The 12960-nt window shown below is 40.0% G+C and overlaps 1 protein-coding gene across 1 annotated transcript in view; it reads right to left on the reverse strand.

The window, feature by feature from the left end:
• Window positions 1-3997: 3997 nt before the first annotated feature.
• The window catches only part of LOC104408520 (rho GTPase-activating protein 8-like), a gene marked incomplete at its 5' end in the record, with an annotated part of 21907 nt that continues 12944 nt past the window's right edge, over window positions 3998-12960 (reverse strand). Inside the window, 3 exon segments of the mRNA XM_010018159.1 lie at window positions 3998-4195; window positions 10116-10219; window positions 12871-12960. The exon segment at window positions 12871-12960 is cut by the window's right edge and continues 10 nt beyond it. Coding sequence (XP_010016461.1) covers window positions 3998-4195; window positions 10116-10219; window positions 12871-12960 — 392 coding nt within the window.

Raw genomic sequence — 12960 nt, forward strand, 5'->3', positions numbered from 1 at the left:
TTTGAGCTTCAACTGAATATAAGCTTCTCACTCCACAAATCACAGGTGCTTGCAGTAACTCCCTCTCTCTTCCCCAGCACCCCCACCGCCACTTGAAAAGTGGGAGTGTTGGCAAACCCTTCCAGGGTTGTGAAGACTAACTATTCAGGAAATGAAGGAGGGGGACGTGAAGTGACTGTATCATCAATCCTATTAAAAGTTCAACTTGTAACCTAAGGACACATTGAACATGTGAATAAACTTTCTGGGCCCTTTCTATTACTAGTCTCCTCACGAGTCGACGAATATATTAAAGTTGATAAAGCTCCGAGAGATTCTGCAATGGATACTGCTGGAGGAGTGCAGCTCACACAGACAGATCATCTGCACACATGTAAGTGATATTCATTTATGGAAGTTTTTTGTAAGAACTGTAAAGACCTCCCCCAGTTAATGACATTTTTCAATCTTCCTACATTTCTTCATAGATTCAGGGTAGAAAAGTATTCCCTTCCCCCTTCAACGCTTGTTGCTGGAGGCATCCTGATAATCAGAATAATCTTGGGACCAATTTTCAACTCCTAACAGCTCAGTAAACTAAAATGCTTAGGCAATTTATTCTCTGTATAGTGCCAGCTAGGTAACACTTGATTTCTCATTCCATGACTGCATTTTATTGTTTTAAACTGAAATCCAGCGTGTGTATTTCCAACAGATTATCTCCATTATCACTTTCTTTTTGCTATGGAAATGATCTGAAAATTGTTCTTTGATAGGAGAGAAGAGTTCACAAGGCCACACTGTACAAAAGCTGGAATTGTGCAATTATCATTTGTAAAGAGAAACTGTTATCAAAGTAACTGCAGGGGACACCTCCAGGACTCCTCTTAGAGTCAGGAAATTTGAAACATACATTTCTCTAACATGAATTTCACTCCAAACCCTTCTGAATAATTCATGATAGCTGATTTAATGTCATAGTTAAATCTAGCACTCAGGACGGAGGTCCGGGGCTTCTGCTGCAGATGGAGGATTTCACCAATTCCTTTTGGGTAGGGAAAACAGAGCTGAGGTTTCATCAGAAGGATTTTGCTACCCAGGTGCCTTTGATTTGGGAAAGTCCCATCCCGTGACAGGCAGGATTGCAAGGGAAAGCAGGAGTGGAAGCACGTATCTTCCTTATTTCTGTCTCAGGCTACCTGCTGGGGAGGTGGGGCAGTAAAGGGGAGCAGGAGCTCCCTTTCCCCTGCCTCACTCTGCCCCCACCAGTGCTAATAGCAATCAGAACCAGAGCCTCTAAGTTTCTTAAGCAGCATCGACTTACCCACACTGGCGGGTAACAGATGTTATCTTTTCTTTAAAGGAAGAAAGCACCCTGAGATGAGAAAACGCCATTTTGTTCTTCATTCACTAAATGAGAGGAGCTATAAAGTGCTTGAAAATGGTAGCTTACAAAGCACTAAAAGGAAGATTTGCAGTTTGGCATGTGACCAATACTGAAAGAGTGAGTTTGGTTTTAACTATTGTCTTGTGTGTCTACAGGCAGGCAAATCAGCTGAAGGGATGCGCATTGCTTGTACTTTTTACTTGTAAAAGTAAAGAGTTCAGAAGGCAGCTGTGCCCTGAGGGCTTGCTTCACCAGCATGACTGCTGCTGCCAAATTCCCGCTCTCTCAGAACTGAGAATGAGTTGGACAACTAAATCTATGAGGGGGCCCTATCCTCAGGCTCTGGGAACTTTCTACGCACAGCTGACTTCCATGAACTCGGGCTTTCATCCTACAGGGCTCTGGTATGTTACTGTGCTAAAACTATCCAGGACTCACGTTCCTGTTATGCAGGGTAGCCTGAAGATTAAATTGCATTTGATATTGCTGGATTTTTGGAAGAGGACATGGTTGAAGTAGAAACAACCATTTTATAGGATTTACCAGCATTTAATCCCAAAGCACTTTTCTAATGCCAGGTGTTCCTTCTTTTTACAGACAGCAAAACTAACATATGTGTTAGTCGGAGAGTGGCAAAGTAGTCAGGTTTTGTTAATTCCCAGAGGCCAAATTCCTCCCCTGTAAGAACAGTGTGCTGATGCACAGAACCACGCTGCTAAGTCACTAAGCAGGGCTGAGCGTAATTGTTTGTTTTTCCTAATACAACAAGGCTAATATGCTATCACTGATGATAACACTGATGAGTTGCAATAGAAAACTATGACAGTTTTATTCTTGGGAATCTCATTTTGTTGAAAAGCAATAATCATGAATACTTGTTAATTATTCTCCTTGTATTACACAAGGTTCTGTATTTACATGGGAGTCATAGGTCGTTATTACTTACAGATATTCAAAAGCCAAAAAGTTGTCTTTAAGACACATAAAGAGCTAGGGAAAACACACAACTGTGACATGAGATGTTGGTCTTAATAGATCTTGTGCTAAAGTCTCTGTATTTTTCAAATGCTAATCATTGCCTAATGCTATAGATGACACCTACTGGGCAAATGAAGGCCTGGCACATCCAGCATTGCACAGCCTTCTGAATACTCGGTTATTTCCTGAAATTGCTGACAAGAACAAATCCTCTTTACCCTCTACAATAAGATTTTGTTGCACCTTTTACACAGGCAGGCAATTTATAACTGCTAAGAGGAAAGCCAGAAGAACAAACCCTCAACCAGCTAGGACATACAGGATAAAAAGCGTCTCTGTGTTTACAGAGGAGGGAATGCCTAAATTGTCCCCCTGGGACTATTACTTTTACTGAAGTCTAAATAGTCTCTCTGTTTTGTTAGCACTGTACAGAGCATTAGGGAAAATACTACTTGCCTTTTTTTACCACTGGTTAATTTTCTTTTTCTTTGCAGGCTACTATAATGATAACTTCATTACACCACCCCATTACCAACCAGTGTTAAACAATGACATAGCAGTGTGTTAGAGTACATCAAATACAAGCGATATTAATGGCATAGTTAGAAAGAAAACACTGAAAATTCTCCCTTTACATTGGCTAATTATTCACATTGGGACTAATAATAGACTTTCAACGTATAAAAATGATATTATGTACATTATCCAAGTTGTTGCTCGTATTACTTTCTAGAGAAACTGATTTGAAGAGCAAATTTCTATCAACTTGGACTGCAAAAGCATTCAGCCCAAACACTGGGGCTACTCTTCTCAAAGTTAGTGTATATTCTGTAATATGCATTCACTGGTATAACTCCACTGATGAAAATTCTAAGTATTTAGAGGAAAAAACAGAAGATTATTGCTCCCCATTAGAATTTATAAGAAGAAAAAACACTTCCACACACTTTGCATGTGCAGCTACAGTGATTAACTGCATATATTAGATATTTGCAAGCATAATTAGTTAGCTGTCTGCACAACTCAAATTACCCAGGAAACACTTTATTCTCCATGGTAATTGCAAACCTGATGTGCCACAACTGCCCACACCTTTTTGTGTAAAACAAGACACTTAAATATATAGAGAAATAGTTCAGAAATTTTAGTATCTTAAAAATTGATTCCATCTTTTTTAACTTCATAGGAAAATTTCTAACAAACTTCTATTCAAATAATAAAATTAAAAACCAAACAAACAAAAAATTAAGAAAGCTGTACATTCAGGAGTGGTCCAGAACTTAGCTCTGCCGATGCAGAAAATAATGCCACATAGTAAGGTCTTCAGATCCCCAAAGAAATGAACGACTGGCATATAGTGTCATGATTTTTTTTTAACGCACTAGTTTTTGTCAGCTGCTCAAGTTTAATAAGGGGATTCACTTTGACCTGTTGGGCTTTGAATGTTCACGTACATATTCTCCCACATGTGATGAGAATATATGGGGCAGTGTGCTTCTCTCAACATCTTTGGTATTTGGAAAACTATAGAAACTTTACTCTGTATTGAAAGTTTTCTTCGCAGGAGAGAACCCTGAATATAAAGTTCCCACCAGCTGCGGCATGGAGACATTTCCTTCAGGCAGCCATACTCCATTTTCCTTTCTGGAAGCACTAAGGTAAGATCTCACCAGGCACTGTCCGGGAGTTGAATATATTTGTGTAGAAATCTATCAGTAGTTCAGTGAAGAGATTCAGAGGCACCAGAGCACTCAGAGAGGCTGTTCCTTTCGACGGCCAGATCAAATTCAGACCAAAGACACAGGCCAGGCTGGATGCTGTCATTCTGTTATATATGCTCTCCTGTGAAACCTGGGAAAACATAAACGTGAATAGGTATATGCAGACATATGCCCCAGAGATTGAGAGACAAGACACCATTCTGAACTGAGGATGAACCAATGATGGGAGTAGACCCTGGACGCAGTACATCACTGGCTCTCAACAGCCTCAGGGTTGACTATGTAGCCTAGAAATGTGGGGCTACTGGAGTCTGTGTCCCTCAAGTACAAGAGAAGATGTCATTAAGTCAAGCAAAAAGGCTGAATTGTTTCCTTATGCTAGGAAAATTGTTTTCAGTCTTTCCATATGGAATCTATTGTTATCTCTGCTGGAGGGCAGGGAAGGACAGCATAAACAGCTATCCCATCTGCTTCAGTACTAAGTCCCCTATAGAATAAAACTTGAGGAATTCTGGAGTTGTTTGCAAGGGTTTAGAAGGGCTCTTTTTTTTCTCCCACAGATGCATGACTTCACTTCCAAGTACCTCCGCATCCACCCAATTCCTCTGAAGCAATGGAAGCGATAATGGGCTGTAGGTAAAATACACAGCACTGAAATCTGTTCTGCACCTGCATGATGTGTTCTACTTCTATCTGTGAATGTGAGCTCAGAATTGGGTAGCAGCAGTATATGTTTTTTTAATCTGTGTAAGCTTGGCAGAGAATTTGTGTGTGTTTTGCTCTCCTGTATTGCATGACTGGTATCCTAAACCTCATACAGCCTCGGTGTCCTGCCTGACAAGTTCTCTGTTCTTATAAAAAGCCAGCAAGCCGAAGGTGCTCTTGATTCTTCCAGACCACGGTAATTCAGACAGTTCTTCTCAGGCTAATGCCTGTAGTTGTTGATCAGTAATCTTTCATGGAAGACCATGCAGTCACAAACTGTGATGTACATGTTACTCTGAAGCTGTCATAGAATCATAGAATAGTTAGGGTTGGAAAGGACCTTAAGATCACCTAGTTCCAACCCCCCTGCCATGAGCAGGGACACCACACACTAAACTATGTTGCCCAAGGCTCTGTCCAGCCTGGCCTTGAACACCTCCAGGGTTGGAGCATTCACAACTTCCTTGGGCAACCTATTCCAGTGCCTCACCACCCTCACTATGAAGAACTTCTTCCTTATATCTAACCTAAAGTTCCCCTGTTTAAGTTTAAAGCCGTTACCCCTTGTCCTACCACTAGAGTCCCTAATGAAGAGTCCCTCCCCAGCATCCTTGTAGGCCCCCTTCAGATACTGCAAGGCTGCTATAAGGTCTCCACGCAGCCTTCTCTTTTCCAGGCTGAACAGCCCCAACTTTCTCAGCCTGTCTTCATACGGGAGGTGCTCCAGTCCTCTTATCATCCTCGTGGCCCTCCTCTGGGCTTGCTCCAACAGCTCCATGTCCTTTTTATGTTGAGGACACCAGAACTGGACACAATACTCCAAGTGAGGTCTCACAAGAGCAGAGTAGAGGGGCAGGGTCACCTCCTTTGACCTGCTGGTCATGCTTCTTTTGATGCAGCCCAGGATACGGTTGGCTTTCTGTCATCTTGGAACAGGGAATTACTGAGAAAAATCTCTAATGTATTCTTCCAGCTACAATTTCAAGTGGAACAGGAAAGCAAAAATTCTCCTTCTGAGTGCTTCCTGGAAAAGCAGCTTTGTAGTACTATGAAAAGCCTGAGGACACTAGAGGGAAATCTCTAAAAACTTTATGATTATGTGAATGCTTGTTAGCATATGCATAAATTCCAGTTGCCCTCTGCCTGGTAACACAGGTTTCATTAGCCATCATCTGAGGCAGAGCTACACTAAACCTTATCTGAGTCATCAGTGAGGTTGACACTTAGGAATTCAACAGAGACACGGGCACCTTGCTTCACTACAAAATGCACAGCAATTCCTTCCTTAGCAGATGCAAAAAAAAAGTGTGCAACTGATTCCAACTCTCTCCACAATAATCATTGCTGGCTTGCCAAGAGCTGCAAGCAAGGAAACCTTGTCACAACAGTGGTAATGGCTTTAACCCTCCCTGAAGGGAATGGGCTACACACCATCTCACCCCCTCACTACTCCAATACCAGACTTCTTTCTTGAATGGGACACATCTACTTCATCTACAATACCATGATGAGCAGCTGATGTTTTCTTCCAACACTAGACCATGTAAAGGCAGCATGCAGTCAGCCAACTTCTTTATGGGCTACTCCTCTAAATAACTGCACCCCAAAGCTATGTTCTATCCAAGTGATACAAATGACATATTTAGCATTTAGACTAACCCCCTTGATTCCTTTGATTCCCTCACAAAGTTAGTAACCCTTGTCTCAGTTTCAGTTGAAAATATACTTGCTCTGTCAATTTGACAAGCTAATAAAAGAAAATTCTCCAAGGACCTAGGTCATATCTTTTAAGGAATCATTTTAACATCACAGAAAAGTATTACAACGAAGAACTACACAGCTCCACTTTGTTGGCTTCCCCCCTACCCCTTTCATTGGAACATGTATAGAAAAAAACAGTAAGTAATGACAGCCTATATTGAAAGAAAGTCCTCTAGAAAGATAAAACTTGCACATTGTAAAACTCATCACTGGGAATAAACACATGTTGCCACATCAACAAATGCAAAATATACATCTTCACTATCCCAGAATAAATACTGAGTTCCTCCCAGCAAAATTGTGATGATATTGGATTCCACAAACTTGCATCCCTGCACCCTCATGGATATTGCAGGAGTGAAGCCAGACAGCTGTTATACTACCAAATGAACTTAAACAGTGAAATGCAGAGGGTAGAAACAGCCGATTACTATCACACTTTAAAAATTTCACGGACATCACCATCTCTTTGGTTTCTCAGTCGCAATGCTGAAAGGAACTCCACAAAACATTTTCAAAAGAAAATTACTAGATATTAAAACACCCCCACAAACTGACTGGAAATAAAAGTTTCTATCCCACACTCTCAGCTACCTTGCAGATGTGCCAACTGCTTGTGTCTGCTCCATGAGGCTTAGTCATCTAATCCTTCCCAACATGCCCTGTCATCTCCAGCCACCCCCAGACTTTGCTGGTGCTTAATTACACTTTTCAATTGGACAAGCAATTGAGACAAAACAGTAATTCAGAGCAATTTTTTTTTTTCCAGTGTGCATTTGGCTTTAACTTTGCTGTTTCAGTTACAGATCCGAAGCATAGCTCTTGGGCCCCAAAACCGTGTCTATTTCTTTTAGTTGGTTCAAGTCTGACATTTTGAATTTGGCAGGTTTTTGCAGTGGTTCTTTCAGCCAAGTCAGCCTCCCTTCCCCTGCATCAGGCATGACTGCAGGGACAGAAATAAGCAGCAGAGAGGGAAAGTGTGCAAGTGTAGAGAGGCGGCTATATCAGCTGGTACCAAAACCAAAGACAGTTAAAAAAATCCAATCTAAATTGTATTATTGTCTCTACAAATGTTCCTGATTGTTTAGTCTTAGACTGTTGTGGAAAGTACAATTATAGTTTTCTACTAAATGGTTTCCGGCTTCAGAACAGGATAACTGTAGTTCTCAGAGTGCTTTGCCAAATAATTTGCAAGAAGACTTCTTTGAGTCCGTTAAGTTTGCATGTGTATTCATAAATCCACTTCACTGCACATGCAACACAGAGCGTGTAGAACATGAACGCTTGCTTGCACACCCACCTCTTGAGAAATCATCTTAGTAAGCACTGACATTTTTTACAGCTATAATTCAGGGACTGAGTTGTGAAAATGGCCTTTGCTTTCCCTCTTGCTGCGGGCTGCCCAATTCTGTCTGGGGACCTCAGTCCACTGCAGCTCCAAGAGTCCACTGCAAATCCCTCTCTAGTGACCAGATGCACTGCGAAGTGGAGATGGGCAGCTTATACCTTTACAGCACTCTGGGCTCATTGCTGAGAAAATCACTGCTCATCTAAGGTTAAAGGATTTGGACCTATTTGTGAAATTCAAGTCTCTTACTTTTCTAGGAATAGCACTGTCTCCAGCACTACTCTAGCTCCAAGTTCCTTGGACTAGAAGGAGCTGTTTCGTTAAGTGAGGGGGTTGAGACTCCAGAGAAAATAGGGATTTTTTCTTCCCGTCTTCCACAAGCCTGTATCAAACTTGGAGTGTTCAAAACCTGCATCTAGTGATTACAATTCATCCCACTTCACGAAATTACCACAAGTACCTCTTGCACTACTCAAGGCTGAGCTCATGGAAGAATTAAATTGCCTCTTATATGTAAGAAGGTTGATGCTTTCAGGTGAAAACTGGGATTATTGGTGGAGTGGTCTGTTAAAGTTTGAATTGTGGCAGCTTGTGCAGCACACCAATCTGCAATGAACAGAAATCTCTAGCTCCTAGATTGTTTCACATTCCCTTGACCTTTCCAAATGCAAATATTCCCTGAGATATTAAGGATGAAAAGCCATGGATCAGCAAAAATTGCAGATCCGAGCACTAGTATCAACTTGATGCTGTGCTTTACCCAACAAGGCATACTCAAAAATAATGCTATGCTCATCGCCCAATTACAGAAAACACTATGTAGTACTTTTGCACACCTCATTAACACCTCAAGTGCTCAGCACTTAAGAAGTGTGTTGAGATGGTGCATCTATTATTGGAACAAAGTCACTTACACAATTCATAACACTAAGGCCAGATATAGTTGCTAAAATAATAGCAAATGACATGAGTATTTCCTTAATAGCATTAGAGTTCAGCTAAGCAACAGTAAATGAACATGTGAGTATTACAGGAACCTTGCAAGTGCTGCCTGCGTGAGGGTGTATCAATGTGTTTCATTTAATCTTGCTTTACTCTAGTGTTTTGATAGAAAAAGGGATTAAATGTTCTCATTTGTGAAATACGCTAATGACTAGAATATGGAAAACATGATTATAGCCTAAGAACAGTTACTGAGGGCTAATTTCCTCACTGGTGAAAATCGACATCATTCCACATACATTGTTTGGTGGGCGATTAGGACTTCTGACGGCTAGATCACTTTATTTAGGTGTCAGCTACACCATGATCCTCACTTTTAGACACCTGGATTTGGAAAATGCAGTCTAGAGAAGGCAATGCATTGGATAAGGCAGAACGAAGGGAAATTACTATCTGGCAACTATTACTATAAACTGGCAACAAAAGGATGTCTCTAGGCTAACTGTAGAACTGTTTGTAATGGGTGTTCCTCAAACCCTCACACTTGAAGGGATTCAAAAAATGTGTTTAAAAAAAATAATAAACAAATCAAAATGTAGGACAAAGATACATAATTTCATTTAACATAAATCATACCAAAAATCCTTGCAAAATGGCATGTTTGAAGTTTTTCATTTAAGACTGTATTAAATCACAGAACGAAAGGCTATTTTAAACAGGAAAATGTTATTTTTGAGGCTTAATATGAAATATTTTGCTGATTGTTGCTCTAAAGCTCATCAATATTTCTGTCATTTTCTAAAATGACACTAATTTATTTGTTGTTTTAATTGTCCAAGATTTATACTTTGGAGAAAAAGGTGATTTCACCTAATTTTTCTCTGGCATCAAAAATTACACAAACATATTTTCAGACTTCTTTTTTTCACTCCAAAATAGGAAAAAAACCCCAAACCTACATCAGTAAAAACATATATTTGTGGAGTGGAGGGGACAGGACTTTAAATATTCCAGTGCAGGCAGAGTTCCACTAAAATTTACCCAGTAGTTTTCATTACATGTAAAGAATTTCATGGGGAAGAGATGGCCAGATCATTGTTTAGCACTGACTCTTATTAGAACTGAAGGGCTCTGCATCTGGAGTTCATTCAATTGGCAAGTACCGCACAATGGCCTCACCATCCTTTTAAACTATTCAATTTTATTTTCTGTGGAGATGTCACATGTTGCATTAACAAGAACAGATTTGGAAATAAAAGACCAGCACTATTTTGGAAATGTTGCTTATACTCACCAGATGAAGGAAGCACATCAGATATTTCAGAACAACATAGTTGTGCTCAGGAAGTCCTTGAATGATTTCTTTACATCTGGTGACTCGTAAACTGCTCTCCACACCTGCAATGTCAAAGTCAGTTCAGTCTTAACTCCAAAATACCAAAATATTACCAGAAGTAATACCTTATATATATCTGCTGGAATTTAGATAGCTGTCCATAAAATTTACCACAAAATTTAGCTCTATCAACCTCCACAACCACAGTAACAGTTAAGGTTATCCCTTTGAATGTCCCTATCTTATTTTGTATTACCATATATCTGGCTAAGACTAACTTCCAGAGCATTTTCTTGATTCAGTGAAAGAATCAAAATAAATTATTTGCTAGAGAGGACTTTCAAAGGTCTTGATTTGAATCCCATTATCTCTCTACACACTGAATCCAGACTCTACCTTTTATGCTTTGATTTTATTCTTGCTGAGACATAGTCCTGCCCAAAACACTCTTCTGGCACTTTACTAACTTTAAAAACACTTTTATGACTCTGAAGGAAACTTTTCTGTCTTGGTAAACATTTATTAGAAAGTCACTTGAGTGGGTAAGAATTTTCTAGAGATGAACCTAAACGAGTTCATTAACCCATTTCTACAGATGGGCAAAACCAGAACTGGACCCCAAACTATTTGCACCATGTAGACAGTCTGGATGAGAATTATACTAACTCTGGACTATATTTCAAATGCTGTACCAAGTTTCTTTAAAAAAAAAAAAAAAAAAATTGTAATTATTTTAGTATTGAAAGTTTAACACCAATTTGGAGAAAGGTCTGATGATTACACTCATCCCTGACCTAACCAGCCCATCTGTTCTGATGTTTTTTCTACATTTCTTTCTCCCTGACACAGCTAGAGGCACGCATGAGAATGTGTGCCTGCACAAACTTCCAGCATGTTAAATGTTCCCTTATGCTCTGAATTAAATACATGAAGCTATACTGTGGTGAGCTGTGTTGACATTTTTCCTACTGCAAAGCTACCAGTTCCCATAAAACACAATAATCTGAGCCAAATATTTTTTTGTCAGCCTTCTGCAAGTAAATAATGCAGGAAGTGTAGCAACACTGGCTAAAGCAACTCTTATTAGCAGTTTTCATGACCAGAGAAGTTATTTGACAATTAGAAGCTTCAGGGTTTTAATATTTTTCAATCACTTGCCTAATTTATTTCACAAGTCTCATCAATTAGTCTTTAAAAACATGTTTCATAGAAGACACTAAAGAAAAAAGTTTCACCATAATTTCAAAGTACTGTAAAGCAGAGATACTCTATTCATGGGTTTGCAGGTTAAGAGATGTAATAGATACATCACAACACTGCTCTCGTATTCTGGAAGACAGAATGAGAATTTTCAAATCATAAGACAGCTGTCTGCAATCACACCTCCTCAAAGCTCCCTTCTGCACTGTATTCAAGCTTAAGATCTTTTACAGGATATCACTACAGCATCAGGAAAAGATAGCGGACATCACACTGCCTAGCAAGAAAGCCCAATCACAGAACAGTTCAGGTTGGAAGGGACCTTAAAAATCTAGTCCCAATCCCCTGCCATGGGCAGGGACACCTTCCACTAGACCAGGTTGCTCAAAGCCCCATCCAACCTGGCCTTGAACACTGCCAGGGATGAGGCAGCCACAGCTTCTCTGGGCAACCTGTACCAGTATCTCACCACCCTCATAGTGAAGAATTTCTTCCTTATATTTTTGTGTTTATTTTGGCACAGTATAAGAAATTTTCCTAGAACACAGTATACCTAGCTGCAGCAAACTTGCTGTATTTCCACACTTTACAAACATATAGCAATTGAGATTTATCCGAGTCTGAATTATTTTAATGCCCTGCCCCAAAAGCAACAGTCATTACAGTGATGATTACCTATACCTTGAACAGCATCAGCTCGTGGTTACCAGAGGTACACTAACAGGCTTTGTTGGAAGCCATACACCATTTAGATATCATTTCCTCAAAAAGCAGGTTTTGGGAAAATGCATGCTTGTGACTTGTGACTGGAAGCCCTATGGGTTCCCTGCTAGCTTGTCTATAGCCTGGATGGCAAAACACCAGACTTTACAAGTACTAGGTACTAACTCCCAGATATTCTAGGATCTCAGATATTCAAGTCCCATGTGTTAGGGGGTTACCTTGCCAGCATTATAAACTCTAGTCCCTGACACAGACCAGATAATTGAAGTTTTATAATTCATAGTTTCATGTGGTGCCAGAACTTTAGGTAATCAATGTCTTCTCCTGGCTTTAGATTTGTCCTTCGCCAATAATGTTATCCCATGGAAGCAGTTGCAATAAAACCAATCTCCTCCAAAAAACCAACTAAATTTTGTTTTCACACATCTGCCAATCCTGCTGCTAAAACTAAAGCTGCTTTGACATAATCTGCACCACTGAGACTGACCCAGTGCTGTGCCATGACATAAAAATGAAGCCCTGGCAGCGAGAATTCTGATCCAATTCTTAATAACACGGTATGATATACAGATAAACTAGTAAACCTTGTAAAAGGCAGAAAGAGTCTTGGTAAGCCCAACCACCTTGCTCTGGCACAGATTACGATGTTGTCCATCCATGGCAGCAGTGAAGCACTGATAGTATTATATACCCACAGCTGCATCATGGTTAGCAAATAGCAGTGATTATGCATTAGTCCGGTCCACTTCAACTTGCTATGTAATTTTTTCTAAAACTTATTTATACTCACTTGTTATTCCAATGATATGATCATAACACTCAAATGTTAGCAATGGTTGAGGAAGTTCTCTAAGGAAAGTCTTCAGGATAACAGCAGGAA

Source organism: Nestor notabilis, unplaced genomic scaffold (assembly GCF_000696875.1).
Source record: "Nestor notabilis isolate BGI_N333 unplaced genomic scaffold, ASM69687v1 scaffold8787, whole genome shotgun sequence".
Lineage (NCBI taxonomy): Eukaryota > Metazoa > Chordata > Aves > Psittaciformes > Psittacidae > Nestor > Nestor notabilis.